Genomic DNA, 16,805 nt, shown 5'->3' with positions numbered 1-16,805 from the left:
TCTAAAATTCAGACTACATTTAAGTCTTTTCTGGATTAGGGATACGGAAAACTGAAAAATCTAAGAACTGAAGGTGGAAAAACAATTTGGGTGTATGTTTAAATGTCCTGCTCAGTCATTGATGAGTAGTAAATAAGGGACTGAAACAAGATGACTGCGTAATAAGAATTTTGCACACAAGCCACCACAGAATGAATTAATTTAGCTCTAATGGATCAGAGTGACTATACAAAATGCTACACGTTACAGATGAAAAGAAGCAAATTATTGAGTAATCCAAGGTAGTGGTTGCTTGTATACTTACTATTTTATGTCATTAACTTCCTACCATATTGTTAAAATAAACAAACCAGTTCCTTTCTCAGTAATCAATGAAATTTTGGATAACTGATTTTGTGAAATTACTTAATGAAACTAGCTAAAGCTGACTGTTCTCTTTTCAAGCAGGTTAAATATTCTCGTGTGGATACTCACCCGAGACTTTGCATGAAGGTAAAGGGATTTCTTTGTAAAACACCTATTAACTATCCTCTTTCTGTCAGCTCTAAAAAAGGAGTTGCTAATGTTCTTCTGGATCAATATTTTGTTTCATAGCTCTGATGAGTGGGAAGTAAGAATGAAGGAAATCTGAAAGATTAGATTAAAAGGAGGTTCTTTGGAAGTGCAGCAGCAATGATAAGACACAGGTCAGATTGTGCCCTTTGTTTTCTCTGCTTAAGAAAAGCAGGGAAAAATGTTTTAGGTCAATGCAGACTCTGAAACATGCACTAAACTTAATGTATAAAGTTTCCCATATTAAATATTTGGTAATAAAAATGATCAATACACTACATTTACTGGAGTACCTTTTTTTAAAAAATTCTAATTGAGAAAAGAATGCCACATAAAATTAATATAGGCATATTATTGTTTTATTTTAGATTACTTTTAAGTCAGTGGAACTACACGCTTCTGTAAAATAAGTATGTGCATAAACATCTGAAGAATTGGGGGGCCTAATTTAAATCAAGGGTTGGGAGAAACCATGGACCAGGAAAGCTGTGATTTCACCTTCTTCAACTTTCTGGAATGCACAATGTAGCTACAGATTGAAATTGAAAAATCATTTTTCCTAACAGATTTCTTTGCTTTCAGTTTACAACCAAGCAAGGCTCTTGGGTTAAATGTCCATTTGCTCATGGAGAATTTCCAGGTAAATATATTTTCTTAATTATTTAATATTAATTTGTGAAAAATATTTAAATCGGTCACTAGATATGAGCCTTCTTCAGTGAGAAAGATGTGTTCACATCACTAGCTTGTAAATTATGGCAAAGAGATTTGTCAGCTTGCTATTTCTAGGTATATATGTGTATACATATATCAAGTGTTTGTCAGTATAAAAAGTAACTTGTGGGAATCAAAATAATTATTTGCATATCATTTGAGGGCACTTAACTAATTAAAATACATTTATATTAAATATAACAATTTATATATAACAATCGGTCCTTGTACATCTAAAAGTAAGTCTTTTCCCCTAATATCAGCTTGGAAAATGAGAACTGCTGCAGTTGCAGAACAAATACAAGTTTTCTTCACATCCCAAATGAAGGCACAGTTCTCAGTGCTTGTGTGTAACAGGACGCAGCTGGCCTCATGTGAATCTGTGGGGATGCACCATTCAGTCTCTGTGGTTTGTATATATTATTTCTTAAACATTGTAAGACTTTTAATCATATCTAACTGCATTAATTTATTATTTCAATTATCGCTCTGCTTGAAAGCATTAATAAACACACGCATACATATGTTCCATACTGGAACAATTACTGGAACACTTTTAAAGCACATAGTTATAATTCTATCTCACACTGAAGCAAGAAATAAAAAAGGGTCCTGAAGCCAAATGAGTCACATCAAAGGAAATGACTATTAAGTGGAACCTTAATACTCTTTTAACATACTTTTTGTGGTGTAGTGTTTCTATCATGTATACAGCAAATGTTAGTGTTAGTATTTCATATCCGGGTCACTGGTACAGCTGACCTGGCAATCTCACATCATGAAATGTAAGACCTGAGGGATAAAGCCATGATGATCTTGAGCCCTCTAAATCTCACAGCTGCCAAAACAAACTCAACACACAAAAAAGCCAAATTAGCTTTCTGAGCTGGTGTGACTACACAACTGCTTCCTCCACCAAAGCAGGGGAGAGAGGGAAAAGATTATGACGGTGAGATCCCTGTTTCAGGCAGAAGCTAGTCAAGAGATGGGAGCCTCATCCCTCTCTTGCAGCTAAGCCTGTATCTCATACATTTTCAGTGCAGCACTGTGGCTCGCCCTTACCCTTCAAACCCGCCTACCAGAGTTACCTTATTGGCCTGGCCTGGCCTCTGCTGAGAGGTACATCTGGAAAGTGGGGTCAAGGAGCAGAAGAGTGGCCATAGCATTCTTTTTCATTAGCAGAATAGGTCCTAGGAGCTATTAGGACCACCATGCTGAACGGCATCCTGCTGGTTCAGCAGTGTTATGTCCACCCCTGAATGGGTGCTCCTGCTCTTCTGCTCCATTGACTATATGAGAAGTCATACGGTGGATTTCAAGAAAGCTGAGAAATCCAGATATTGTGATTTCTCATATTTTTCCTGACTGTGTCCATTGACTTCACTCCACTGTAGGGGAGGATGTACTTTAGAAGACACAAGCATGCTGTAACTCCTACATGTGTCCTCTTTTTAGGATATATTCCAGCTGTACTTCTTTCTTTGCCACTGTATGCAGGTACATGCTGCAACTGTGATGTTTTCAAGTACTTCCAACGCTTTCAGTGTGCAGAGTGCACATACAAGGGGATAGCTGACAAGCTATGAGTAAGGTCTTCTTAAACACAAAGGGGTGGACACTGAAAGCTGAATTTATTTTCTAATGAATCAGTTTTTATTATATCTCTGGTGCTGAATGCAACAGAGCAGCTGTTAAAAGCAGAGTTTTCCAACTCAGCTTCACTAGCTCAAGCTGAGGACATACTTAAGTGGACCATGACAACTGCTCCTGCAGGAGACCCCAGCGCTGAATAAACATGGGGAAAGGCCTGGAAAAAAAAACAGCTTTCCTAATCAATACAGACCACAGGGCATTGGTGGTGCTATCAAGAGTCTCTTAATTGGGCAAGGTATCTGGGGAAGAGTCGTATTACTGGCAGAGATGGAGACCTCAACAGTAGAAGAGTTGTCAAACACTATGTTCAGTGAACAGTTACAGTGGCGCTTCCCTTCAACTTGCTTATTTCACATGAAATCTTTGGAGTTTAGACTTTCTGGTTTTAAAGGTTCCCTGTATGAATTGCTAAGTGAGAAGGGTAATGGTGAAGGACCAATAAATCACAGCTACATAAAGTGTGTGTTTCATGAAGGATATTGATCATTGATGCATTTAAAAATGCTGTTTTCTTCCCTCCAGTACAAAGCTGTTATTTCCTCTGCTACTGTGAAGAATGGGAGCCCACATAAATTGCACACAGTTTCTGTCTCAACACCATGAGCAATATACACAAAGCTTTCATCAAGACTTAGCTCTGTGTTCCCAGAAACCAATGTTCATTCTCTACCTAGTAATCCCTGTTCAGTTGTACTCAAAAGAGATCATATTCACCTAATTTGCCCCAAATTACTTTAGGATTTTGCCATACTAAGGAAAGCAGTGTAGGATTCATAGCTATTAGTGGAGTAACTAAGATTATTTTGAGGACAAACCATAAACAGTCAAACGTTAAAGTGTTAGAACAGTCATTTAGGACAATTTTACCCTAAGGCTGAACTTGTTCTCAGCATACAATGTGATGGGAAATCCAGAAGAACCGTAAAGAAAGGGTCATTCCTTCAACTCATGTACACCAGGGAAAAGAAGTGAAGATGCTCATCGGCTAGCATGGTGTGAGCATCCATGGCAGGGATCGTGTCCTGCCTGAGATGCTTCATAAAATGCAGGAACATTAACCCTCTTCCTGTGCTGCCCAGATTGTGCTTGGCAAAACACCAGCTGCTCATGGTCATTGAGATCCAGGGATATCTCTGAAAATAAATAACCTTCCATAACAAATATATACTTTATTAATTTTCTAACACTGTAGGACATGTAGCATTATTGGCAAACCAACCAAAGAGCTGAAGAGACACAATACGTTTTCATTGTTCCAGGGTATGGAAAGTAACAGTTTTACATTTTTTTCTTTTCATTAGGGAGATTCTGTATCGATCACTATGTCACAGGAAATGTGTGGGTCAGCAATTTGCATTCAGGTATGCATCTTGATTTTGCCAGGTACTCTGTACAAAACACACAAATCATCAAAAAAAAAAAGAAAATCAGCAGGCACTCTCGCTGCTTTCTCCTCCCAGCCAAATCTGATTATTCTGTGAATGGAGCTGGCAAAGAGCATTATTTATAGCTTGATGTGTTGCCACCACCTCTTGTTGAGATGACATTAATTAACAGAGAAGTTGCTCCTCATGATCTTGCTCCTTTGTCAGTGGCAGATAAAGGGATATCATCAGGAAATTGCTAATCCTGTCTTTATATGTTCCTTTGTAATAAAAAGTTCCAAGGTATCAAAAGATCTAAGTAAATCATAGATGAATTTTTCAAAAATTGACATTAGCTAGAAAAGGTTAGGTGTACAGCAAACAGCACAGTAAGTGCGTAGCATGCTAGAATTAGCGCTCCTGGAAGCAAAGCTAGGCAAATTATTTCTGACATTTTTGCACACTATTTCTGTAGCTGAACTTTATTAAGACATCATTAATAGAAGAAAAAGCATGGAGCTGATAAGTTTATTCCTCTCTGGAATAATGTTCTCAGCAGACTCCGGAACAAGAGACACTGACAGAGCTGTGAGGCTCCAGTAGCTGCCCTGGAAGGCCCTTGTCAGGTTCACTTTCTGCTACTAGGAAGAAAGCAGCAAGATGAAAGTGAATAGCCTTCTGGGTAATGAGTGTTGTTCTTCCTTCCCTAATGAAAAATCAGATTTGGTGGTAAAATTGGTATTTTCCTGAATAAATTGTTTATTTTGTAAATAACACATTATCTGTCAGAATACAGTTCTCCCCCCCCCCCCAAAAAAAAATCTGATTAGCTTTATCATTTAGAAACCTAACAGTGATTGCAACTCACTAAATATACACTAAACTAGCAGTATCCAAATGCACTTATTTAAAAACAGATTAAACAATGCAGCCACTTAAGAAACTAATAAAGCAATCTCATTTTTTCAACACAAGCATTTAGTAACAGTTCTGCTGAAAGCCTCAATTCTTTCTTTTAAAAGGGCTGGAGGACAGATGTAGATTATTCAGTTCCACTGCAGATCTGTGATATCCACTGTGGTAAGTATGAATGGTAACAAAAGAAGAATTAGGTCTTGACTGTACAGAAGAGAGGATCTCAGGTGAAGTTTGTTTTCACTGGGAAGCTCAGATGGGATTCACCTGACTGGATGTAGATGCCTGCATGTGAGCTAGATATGCTCAGCTTCCTTTATAGACAATGGACTCATATACCTCAACTTTTAATTAGCTACTGCAAGGGCAACTTGTGTGGCTGTCTGTTTTCTCTGCTTCCTGGGTGAATTTTCCTTCCTGTGCCAAGTTCTGCATGCCACACCTATATTTACCTTGCTGTTGGTACATGAGGTAACTAGTTAAAACAATCCTTGGCAAGTAGACACGCAGTGCTGTCATTGTAGTGATTGCAGCACAGCCCCACTGTTAATTCCCCACCTCTGCAAATGGGATAGTAGTAATTCCCTCCACTGCAGAAGTAAGATGAGGATATTATTATGATTTGAGGTACACTCAGATACGCTCATGGAGTCAGAATATTCCGAAATCTCCAAGGCCTGGAAGTAAGGTATTGTAGAAGTCAGTGAGTTCAGACTGGATGAAGGCGTGGGGTTTATGGTGAAGAGCACAGGAATGGATTAACTAGTTTAGAATGAAAAAGTCTAAAAGGAGTCAAGATGAGAGAAGGCTCAATCTGAGCATTGCCAAAAACACCTCCCCAAACAAACAACCTCCCCTCCCAGTTCATTGTAAACATAGTGATTCCTATGTGAGGTTTTCTCTGTTGTCTAAAAATACCTGTCAGTTAACTATAGCTTCAGATTGGGAAGCCTGATACGAAAAAGGAGGGGGCTTGAATTTGTAGTCTAAATGTAGTTCTCTGTGCAAGCACTTGCATAATGCTAGTTCAGGTTTCTTCTCCACTTAAAAACTTGTAACAAGCCCTCTCAAGGTGAACCAATTAAATAGAGTGTTGTGATTCATGTAGTCTGGATGCATTTTCCTTATTCATATTTTCCTTTTAACAAATGAGAAGGGTATGACAAAAGCATGTAAAATAATGAAAGGCTCCAGAGATGGCAGTCTGGGAATTTCCCTCTGCCTTATATTAGGAGAGAACGGGTCTGTGTTTTAAAGGAAAACAGTGGAACACCAAAAACTGAGTAAAGAACTTTTTGGGCACAGTAATTGATTTAATTGTGAAACTTTTTGTCACAAGTTTTTGTTCTGATCAAGAATTTGCGGAGATTCAGAAAAAAAATCTGAGAAACTATGTGCATATCAAGAATATCAGAACTGTAATACATGATCACTGTGTTTGTTATATAGAGGATATTAGCCTCATGCTTCATGGATTCTGCCATACTCTATACTTTTGGGATAATGCGGTCCACACTGGCAGGTGGATAATTCCATCGCTGCCTGCTGACCAGGAGGGCATTCCCAAAACCTCCCTCTGGGGCAGACGGTACAGGTCAGTGTCAGAGATGGGACACTGAACTAGGTGGGTTCAACTCATTGCTGTAATTCCTGTGTTCTCAATGACTTGCAAAGGGCAATGAACTGCTTGTCATGTGCAGGATTTTTAATGTAAGAGCAACAGCATTACTCCTAAGGACTTTCATATTCTTAAATGCTTATTTTCTATAACAAAGATATTTTCTCAAGCACTAGCTTTTCAAAATCAGAATGTGAAAGTTTCTTGAAGACAATGTCACTGAGGGTGATAATTCTTTCACTGGGATGATATTGTGTTTGAACCTGAGATGTTAAGAAAAACAATCCACATAAAGGTGAAGGGAATATTAAACCTAAGATTTGTCCATAATTTGTGACAATTTGGATTATACAAAATGTCAAACTAAATGAGAAATAATCTTATAATGGCATAATGAAAGTAGTGAAAATATTTTCTTCATACATTTTTGTAAAATATAAATTAATATTGTTAAGTATCACTGTTAAACCTACCAAACAGCTTCAGTGTGTCCAAAAGAGCCATAATGTTATTAACACATCTTTTATAAGTCAAAACCAAGATTCCAGTGATGGCAATAACCGTTACAAAAAAATCATTTTAGCTAACCATCATGAAGGCTACTCTCTTTCCAGCTGCAAGAAGAGTTTTCTGGCAGGTAGAATGCATTATACTTCAATTCACTGCATTTTTCTATCAGTAGCTGTGCTATGGAATTAGAATGGATTAGCCTTATTTGCTCTACAGAGGATGAAAATGGGAAACTTTCTTTTTTTGCATTTAATAGCATTAACTTAGAGATAAAACTTTGTGTTCTTTTTAAATTTTATTTATCCTTTGGCTACTTTTCTGGATCCCATTTAATGTAACCAAACATTTTTATACATTATTTCACCTTTTAAAAAAGAAACAGTTACTTGAAGAAGAATCAGCTTATTTGAGACTAAATATGTGAACCATAATGAAAACAAAATGACAACCTACATTTGATCTTGTTTCTTCAGATTTTCGTGGTCAGACATACAGTGATGGAAACCCAGCAAAGGCCATGATACACAGGTATCCATCCAATGCATAGTGTAAAACATCTTTGAGAGTTGATAGAGTTGTTAATCCTGAAAACATATCATTGGTCTCCCTAAAGAACAGAAGCAATGTCTGAGTGAATTTCATACTAGCCAGCAGGAATATCAGGTTCCTATCTCTCCCTTTCCTTCTCCCCGCTGAAGATATCTCTTGCTCCACAGTGCAGTCTGGCATCAGAGGTAGCTGCCTTGCTGCCAAAGAGAGAGGACAAAGGGACACAAATAACCAGTTGAAGTGAGAAGTTTTTTAAAGTAGCAAGACAACCTTCAGGTGCCCTGGAACAATCTCAGATTTGCTCAGCATGACATTCACATTATTAGCGCCTGCCCCCTGCTTTCTCCCTGACATTTGCAGGCAGATAAGTCCCCTCTGTGCTCTCACTCATTAGACGTGTCTGCTCAGCTGTTGCAGTGCTTTTTCATTCCCACGGCCCTTTGTAAACAAATCAGTAATTAATGCAGCCCATGGAAGTATGATTTGGTAGACCCTGAGCTCTCAAAAAAGCTCGTCCTTTAAGGATACCCTTTCAGAGGCAACCTAGAATAGTGGGAGCAACCTAGAACCCCAGAGAGAGTAAAAATGCTCTAAAAAGCCCTTGTTCAAAGATGGAAAAAATATGTAGCCTTGCAGAAGTTATGCAAGTTATGTGGTTGAGAAGGGGCTACCATCTTTGCTTTGAGGCAGTCTTTGGCTTTTCCCTTGTCAGAAGATACCATTCAGAATAAAGTATCTTGGTTTTGTTCATTTGTTCATATAAGTGCTGTTTGGACAGGGACAGTCAAGTCCAGAAGCTATAAACAAATGGTTAGATTTGTTATTTAATTCCAACTATGTATGAATGCAATGAACTCTCTCACGCTTCCACGAAAAAAAGCCAATCTTCTTGCCTTTTCTGTTTTCCCCCTAGAATGAAGAGTGTGCATTCCCTGCATTGAATTTAACAACAAATTTTTGAGGTCCTTAGTATCTTCTCAACATCAAGCTAAGCTGTCTTTTGGTGTAACTTGCAAATCTTGTCTAACTGGTCATCTCTCATGTTAGTAGTTTCTGCTAATTACTGTGAGATTATTCTTATGACTGAAGAATTTAGCAAGTTAAGCCTATTCTAACATGTCTAAAAGAAGCTGGATTATGATTCCTCACTTCCCAGTATTTCAAAACAAAAAATGTCTTAGATCATTTAGTTAGAGAATCAGGTTCGCATTTTCCTTCTAAATTAGTATTTTATACACAATATGCTACAAATGAGTACTTTCGCAGTACTTTGTGTGCCTATAGAACCATTATTTCAGATTTTCTTATTTGTAACCTTTGTTTTTAAACCATAAGCAAAAGTATTTTAGAAATTAAGAATGGAGGAAGTTTTCCCAGCTTTGTTACATTATCCTTCTTTGTAATTTCCTTTGTTTTCTGATGCCATTCGGATGGTTTCACCATGACAGACCATATTCCTTAAATATACCTAACAACTGCTTTCGGTGTTTGAATTTGTAGTTGACTTGGAGATAACTTTCCTGTTTGTCTGAGAAGGTACATGTCTTTGGTCTGTTAGCTATTTAAAAGTGTCATGTGGAAATCCAGCCTAGAAGGAAGCAGTTTTGTGGAAAGAACTGAAGTATTTTCTTCCATTATATCAGTATTTATACTCCATTGTTGAGAATAATATTGCACACTGTACTGATTATCAAACATTTGGCCTTTACTTCACTGAATACTCCTGTCAGGCATCCTTACTTCCTGTTGTGTAACAAGGAAATAAAGTCAACTAAAAGATGATTAATAACAAATCCTGAAACCATGTGGAATTGCTCATCTGGGATCAGGAATATGGGTGGGGAGTTAGGATCTGGAACAAGAAGTTGATCAATAAAAAAATATTTTCCATCTGAATGTGTTTTTTTTTTGTTTCAAGACTTTCAAATAGCAATTTACAGGAGACAAATATGGTGTAAGAAACATATCTGCTGTGTTGAAACACAAGGTTTCTGAGATGCCCTAGAGAGGAAAAATTCTGCTTGGCTCCTTTGATATCAAAGCTTCATTGTGTAGACTGCACATCTATTAGATATATTCTTATTCCAAGCAGTGCTACAGCTCCAAAAGCAGAGGTGGCAAGGCAGCTTTCCTAAAGCATTTAGTTACTTGCTTTGGCTGTGAAGCAGAAGCACTGATCTATTCAGACATCTGCTTTTCCTTTAATACCCTCCAGACTGCAGCCAGAAAAAAGACATTCAGCTGCTCAACTGAGAAAGCACTGTAACATTACTCTCTTCAATCTCCTCCAGTGGAAAAGTCTTCTCTGTAGGAAAAGTTGATCTGTACAGTGTGCTTTTTATTGCAGAAAAGTCTTAAGATCAACTTTTTGAATATGTCCTTAGACTGAAAATGAATATACATGTGTGGCAGGATCTGAAACCCTAAGTATAACTAAGACAAAACACCACCTCCAACGACAAGTTCATATGAGCTCCTGAGGCAACAATAGCTGTACTGAAGCTGGATGCTTTCAGCTGCACAGACACTAAATCTCTTGCAGTAGACCACCTCTTGTTGGCTGCAGAGAGGGAAATACCAAAGAGAATGTGACCAGCGATGGTCCTCATCAGTTTGGTGCTGTTTTACAGGAAAGCTTGAATGGTGAACATAGCAGCCATGTCACTTTGTCTGAAAGTAAAGCGTTCAGTCTAGACTCCCATGACAGCCACTGCAGAGAGATGGGTACTTCTCAAGCATATTTCATTCTGCTTGGATACTTGTTTTAGAGGGAACCTAGACACCTTGGCCTAAATGCTTACCATTAAGACATTCCTGCTTATGGCAATGTTTGCAAATAATCCTTAACTGTATTGCCATACTTTGGCTCAGGTCCTCCTGGTTGCATTTGTGTAGTGAGAAAATTGCTGGTACCTTTTCTGATTGACTCCAAAGCTGATCTTCTAATACATTGTTTCTAATACACTACTCAGGTAAACATTGACTCTTCTGATTACAAAATTCACGCTGCACCTGAGAGCTCTTTCGGATAGTGACTGGGCTACCCTATACATGTAATGCACTGCACAGAGTTCCACTCAGGTGATGCCTTTTCTGGCGAAGTTCAGAGTTCTGCCTTACTAAGCTACCAGACACTACTGTACTTGTGACATTACACCTGCAAAAATAAAGTTTTTTTTCTTTTAAGCATTGATAGGTCAATCCTGACAGAAGAAGGTATGAGAATCTTTCCCAACTCTAAATGTATTAATTTCACTCTGCTGACCACTGAAATCTTTTCTTTTTCTCATACAAATTATGCAATAGTTTTGCAACATTGACCAACGCACAAGTAAATGTGCTGTAATAAAGGTTAAATGCAAAAATCCCCTATGTGATTGCCTATAGACGTGGCTAATTCTGTAGAGCCTCCATTCTTTTGTTGAAGGAAATTCCCCTCTTGCTTATTGTGGGCCCAGCCCAATCACCCTACTTTGAGAAAACCCACAGTTATTTGGTTTTCATTTCACATGTACATTCTTACTATTATCACAGAGCATCAACGTCCCAGTTCTTCCAAGATGTTAGCATATATCAGAATATCACTGAGGGAGAGCAAATGGTGCTGATAGGTGCTTTGTAGTAATCTCTTCAAAAGACTTTCGATTGTGTCTAGTGCATTGCACAAACCTGAAACTAACATTTAAAGTTACCCCATAAATTAAAGCAGTTTTGCTCCACTTATTTAGGGATTTATTTTCACTTGCCAAGCCCACGCTGCATCTGGTGTGGGAAACCAGACTGGTGCTGCTACTTGGATGTGTTTATTTGCAGTAGTGGATATATTTCCTTGATAGCAAACTATAGTTGAATGGCATGCTTTAATTGACACATGCTAATGAATAGCTGTGTATTCATTTAGCCATAATAGCCACAGCAGACCTAGTCCAGTGCTCTGCAGGCTGTGTTCCTGACCCGTCACTTTTCTGGACTTTTGATATACTACTTCAGAGAAATAAATGTAAAGAGAAATAATGACTACTTTTGTAGTGTTAGTTTACTGCTGATTTTATCCCCTGAACTACAAAGTCAGGCATATATGAGCCAGCAGAAGGGAAGCAGCCCAGCTATAGGGGAGTGGAAACTGTGCTGCTCCTGTTAGTTCCTTAGATAGCAGATTGACTGGACTGTAATGTAACATTGCAACCTGGTCACAAAGAAAATGTACTTGCTTCAGTTTACTGTGGAAAGTTGCAATTAGCAAACTACCCTTGCTCATATCCTGTAACAGTTGCCTTTAAAAAATGGTGACTTTATCTGACCTCACATCCCCTGTAAGTTTTTTATTGTACACAGAAATATCTTTCCTGGATTAAGAAAACAATTTATCTCTCTTATCCAGAAAACCCTCTAATACAAACATGTAATGCTGCTGTGTTTAGTGCACTACTGGAACAAGTACAGGAGCAACCATGGGAGCTATTACTCCCATCCCTCTTCTGGTTTTCTACTGCTCCAAGCCATTGTCAGTATCACTGGCTCCCATTTTGCAGCAATAGGCCCTTTTATGTGGCACTAAGTGGCATTTTTAAAAAACTTTAACTAAATGAGCAAGGGTCAGTTCCTGTATTGGATTCACAAGAACTGTAGAAATTATGATTTCCTAGGAACTATAGTATCAAGACAGATCTCATCTACTTTTCATCTTACATTGGACTGAATGACTCGTTAATGTATAGTTGATACAATAAAAACAGGACAGCTTATCTAGTGAAAAGCAGATGATAATTTCTCTAGACAGCATCTTTCAACAGGTGAAATTTGTAAGGTATATTTCCTACCATTGACTACATGCTGACTAATGAAACTTAACCATCCTCTTTTAAAGCTGAAGTTCCTATTTAACTTCTAAAGGTCCAGTTTTCAAAATCAACTTGGGATGGGATCACGTTCCACATTGCTGTCTCTACATGCACTCTCTAAGGTTTCGGATCTTTTCATATTGTAGCCAATATAAGCAAAAAACTCTTGCCTTTGTGCCAACAGCCACTATTACCTTATATTTCACAGCTTCTAGTACATGCTTCATGGCTGCATACCCACTTCAGAGGCTTCCAAGCTTTGCTTTCATAACTTATATACATTCTGAACCTGGGTTTGTGCTTGGCCAACAGTTTTTGCATGAGAGGTTCTCTGATGGGATGTGTTTGGAAAAAGAAGGGTTGAAAGGCAAAAGAAGGCCCAGAGACAGGATGACTAGATAAAAGATGGGGAGAATGTACTTTGATCCATCTATGGGCACAGGTAGGGAGAAGCACTCAGCAGGAAGCAGTGTATATGAAGCCTGCAGAAGGAAGCCCATAAAGGGTGAAGGATGAACTGGACATGCAGAAGCAGAGGCAGGGGAGATGTACTGGAGGGGACAAAGAGTGTGAGGCAGGAGACGGAAGGGAGAGATGAAGCCAGCCAGCCCAGGTATGATTCACATTGCTGGCTCAGATCTACCCCTCACTGAGAACCTCCAGGTAAAATGGAAACGCAAGTGGAGAGGAACCAGGCATGAACTGCTCTGCATCCAGTGCATACATTTGCCCTACTTGGTTGCTTCTTACTTTCAACCCTGCCCTATGCTATCTTGTCCACACCTTCATGGAGTACAAAGTCATGGTGAGTGGGAAATAAACAGAACCAGAACCTCCTTGTCTGACAGGGAGTCCTCTCCAGTGTGTCTATGGCCTTCTTCCCCATAGGACTTCCCAGTTTGTTGGGTCCTCAGCAAGTCATCTTATGCCTCAGCTTCTAAATGCCGGGCATGAGTTAAAATAGTGTGGAAACTGCCCGCCATTTTTTTTCTTCTTCAATAATAACAGTGCTAACAGTGGGGAGAGAAAGTAAAAGTGTGATTCAAATGAGTGGAGAAACACTGGGTTACACAACAGCCATATATGTTTAATAGTCCCTCATGACCGTTTTCCACCTTAAAGGTACTGGCGCTTGACAGGGCTGTTTCTTTCATTTTTTTTTCATTACTGTCAGTTTCCCTTTATTTTTAGAAGTAGAATTTCCACTTTCTCTAGTTACTTAATATTATAATGAATCTCTTCCTCTCTTTCAGTGTTGGACTTCTGTGGAAGTCTGTTTCCACTCTGGTGGCTCTTCCTCTTCTGTTCTTGATTGATGTTCTCTGTGAAATCCAGAACCTCTTCTTACATCTATAGCTTCTACTCATTGATTTTTTACCTGCAAGACCCTGGCCAGCTGAGTGCCTTCAGACTGGGCTGTTGCCAGCTCACCCTGGAAGACATGGTTCTGTGTATATCTGCAGATACCAATATCATAATAACCCCTAATTGTTCTGCTTGTTCCATTGATGATTTTATCTGCCCAGTTTCTTATCTGTGCCCTACCCAGTTTACACTGATGAAACTTACAGCCGTGATGTCTGAATAACTCAGAATATTTCTAGACCACGCAAGCTTTTTCTGCCTGTGCTCTAAGATGGCTGTGTATCTGAGTCCTGGAAGTCAACTGCAGTTGTGTGGGAATATGCCTAAAATAACAAGATTTACTGAAAGGCAGGATAGAGCATTTTGACCATGGCACTAATGTGATTTCCAGATTCAGGATAACTTCTCCTAGGCAAGTCAGAGCACAGACAGCAATCTGGTATTTGTCCTCACCTTGCTATATAAACAAAACTTTAGCTTTTTTTTCTGGATATATGTTCTGTAGTGTTGTCTGAGCTGTGTTTCCTAAATTTGCTTTTTGCGTCTTGGCTTATTTAAGGTATGAGACTGAGCTGAGCCAACTGAGCTACCTCATTTGGGGTCCCTTCCTTCAGAGACTGTGTTGTTGGTTTTTTTTTTATGATTCAAGCTGAGGCATCCTTCCTACATCACTTTAAGTTTCTGTGAGTTAATGATGAGCAGAAAACTGTCATCAATATCTAGCCTGACTCAGCTCCTTCAGCCTGTTTTCCGGCATCTGACTTTTGTGGTGTTTTGTGACCCACAAGTTTCTTTCTAGAGGCACATTTCTTGCTGTTTAAGGGTGTGTTACAAATCATCTTTATTTCTAAGCTCCAAGGTGATCAGACTTCATCTGCTTCTACTGCCAGGAGAATATTCACCAAACATCTAGTTTTTGCTGGCCAGCTCACCAGACACCATCCCCACTTCCAAAGAGGAGTAGTACAACAGGACTTCTCAGTCTGTCAGTAAAAACTGCAGTCAAATCCAATCAACATTTTTCTTCTGCTTGACTTCATGTCCTTCAACTGTTGCTGCAAAACCTTCAGATGATGTCTTATTGTATTGTTTTTAAATTTTGTTTGCTACTTTTCGTTCCTGGGAGGTGCTCCACTGCAGCTCCATCTGGCCTCCACATGAAAATGAGCTCACAAGTTCTTGAACTGGATACCTTGGGGGGGATTTAGGCCTTTGTGGAATGCCCAAAGTCCAACAAAAGCCAGGGGCAAATCAAGAACTTGTGCCTTCATAGCTGAAGCATGTGTTAGTTCCTCGCTGACAAGCAAATCTTCTGACTTCTGTGAGCAGAGCTCTTCAAGTTCAAAGTGACTACTTTGCTCCTCTGCCTTTCTCTAGTCCAGAAATGGCTTTGGAGATCTGTTCTTGCATGAATGAAATTATTAATGGGTCTATCTCTTTCTCTTTTGTCCTCCTATTTTTCCTTGCATCCCATGAGGTGGAATGCATCTGAGGAGACAGCACTTTCAATCACAGCCAGCTGGAACTAACTTAAAGGAATATTTTGGAAAGAAAAACACCAACAGGATGCTGAGGTAAATGTGTTCCATTTGTAACAAAGGTCTCATCAGGCACTTAAAAGTGAGATGGGGCCAACTTTCAGGGAACAGGGTCTGAAGGGGCATTGTGAAATGACCCCCGGTCTTTGGGGAATACAAAACTCTGATATTTTGCTATTTTCTTTGTCTAAGAAATATTTTGTAGTCCCTAGCATGAAACTTTATTGTTCCAGTTTACTTCAGGGTTCTGAACATCCATGTTACATACATAGTAGTTCACTCCAGGGCTTTCATTTGGAGTAAACCAACTTTTCCCATCTGAGAAAAAACATGGGCACAGCTTAGGCTTCAGGGTATTTTCCCTCCCTTCAGGGGGTGTGGATATAGCCAGTCTGCTCTTGAACAAGATATATACAACCTAGTCTGCACAAGTCGATATTGCAGACTAAGATTTACTCCATGGAAAAGATCACAAAGATAATGTAAAAGTATTGTGAGGGCTGTTTATCACTTGTCATTATCTGCTTGGTGCAGAAACACTGGGTATCATGGGAAATAGCTGTACAAATATTGCTGCCTTTGTGCCACTGCCTCAGATGAAAGAGGACTCTGTGATTCCTGAATGGCTTTTTCCTTTACTCTACTCCAGCTTAGCAATGCTCTGTCATCATTACCAGAGAAAAGAAGTGACTGTGTTTGAAGAATGTAAGACATCTGTGTCTCTGGTATTTTATAAGACTCAAACACTACAGGCTAATTTGGTTTAGGTTTTCACAAGGTTTCATTCTCTTTCTCCCTTAAATACTCCAATATTTTGGTTCCAGCTCACAGAAGTGGAGAACCATTGCATCAAGTTTTTCCTGGAGACAGGTTTCCTGATCGGGTAGGAAGAGGGACATAGTATCAGTGTTTGTCTTTCAGGTGAATTTTAGCTTATTCAAAGTTGTCTTTCAGAATTGCTTTACTGTCAGGCAGGAGTCTAAAAGCTAAAATCAGTCAACTTTTCTTCTCTCTTTCATTATCTCTTTCCTCATTTATCTTTTTCCAGGCCTTCCTGAAAATTGTGCCAGTCCTTAAACTGTGTTAACTTCAGGCTGAATTCACAGACTGATTTTTAACTGGAGCATCACCACCAATAACAACCATTTCAGTGCAAATTCTTATTCCAGAATTTTATTTTTAGCTT

General features: G+C 39.0%; 1 protein-coding gene across 1 annotated transcript in view; it reads left to right on the top strand.

Annotated features, from left to right (window-relative positions):
• Positions 1-8,816, top strand: part of IL17REL (interleukin 17 receptor E like) — a 45,439-nt gene extending 36,623 nt beyond the window's left edge. The window contains exons 11-17 of the mRNA XM_064454561.1: positions 445-492; positions 1,135-1,192; positions 1,530-1,675; positions 4,221-4,280; positions 5,306-5,363; positions 7,800-7,854; positions 8,789-8,816. Of these exons, the coding sequence (XP_064310631.1) occupies positions 445-492; positions 1,135-1,192; positions 1,530-1,675; positions 4,221-4,280; positions 5,306-5,363; positions 7,800-7,854; positions 8,789-8,816 (453 nt within the window). The remainder of the gene's footprint in view (positions 1-444; positions 493-1,134; positions 1,193-1,529; positions 1,676-4,220; positions 4,281-5,305; positions 5,364-7,799; positions 7,855-8,788) is intronic.
• The last annotated feature ends 7,989 nt before the right edge of the window (positions 8,817-16,805 follow it).

The sequence above is a fragment of the Phalacrocorax carbo genome, chromosome 1, assembly GCF_963921805.1.
Source record: "Phalacrocorax carbo chromosome 1, bPhaCar2.1, whole genome shotgun sequence".
Taxonomy (NCBI): domain Eukaryota; kingdom Metazoa; phylum Chordata; class Aves; order Suliformes; family Phalacrocoracidae; genus Phalacrocorax; species Phalacrocorax carbo.
The sequence above is the reverse complement of the archived record's forward strand: the minus strand, read 5'-3'. Positions and strand labels throughout refer to the sequence as shown.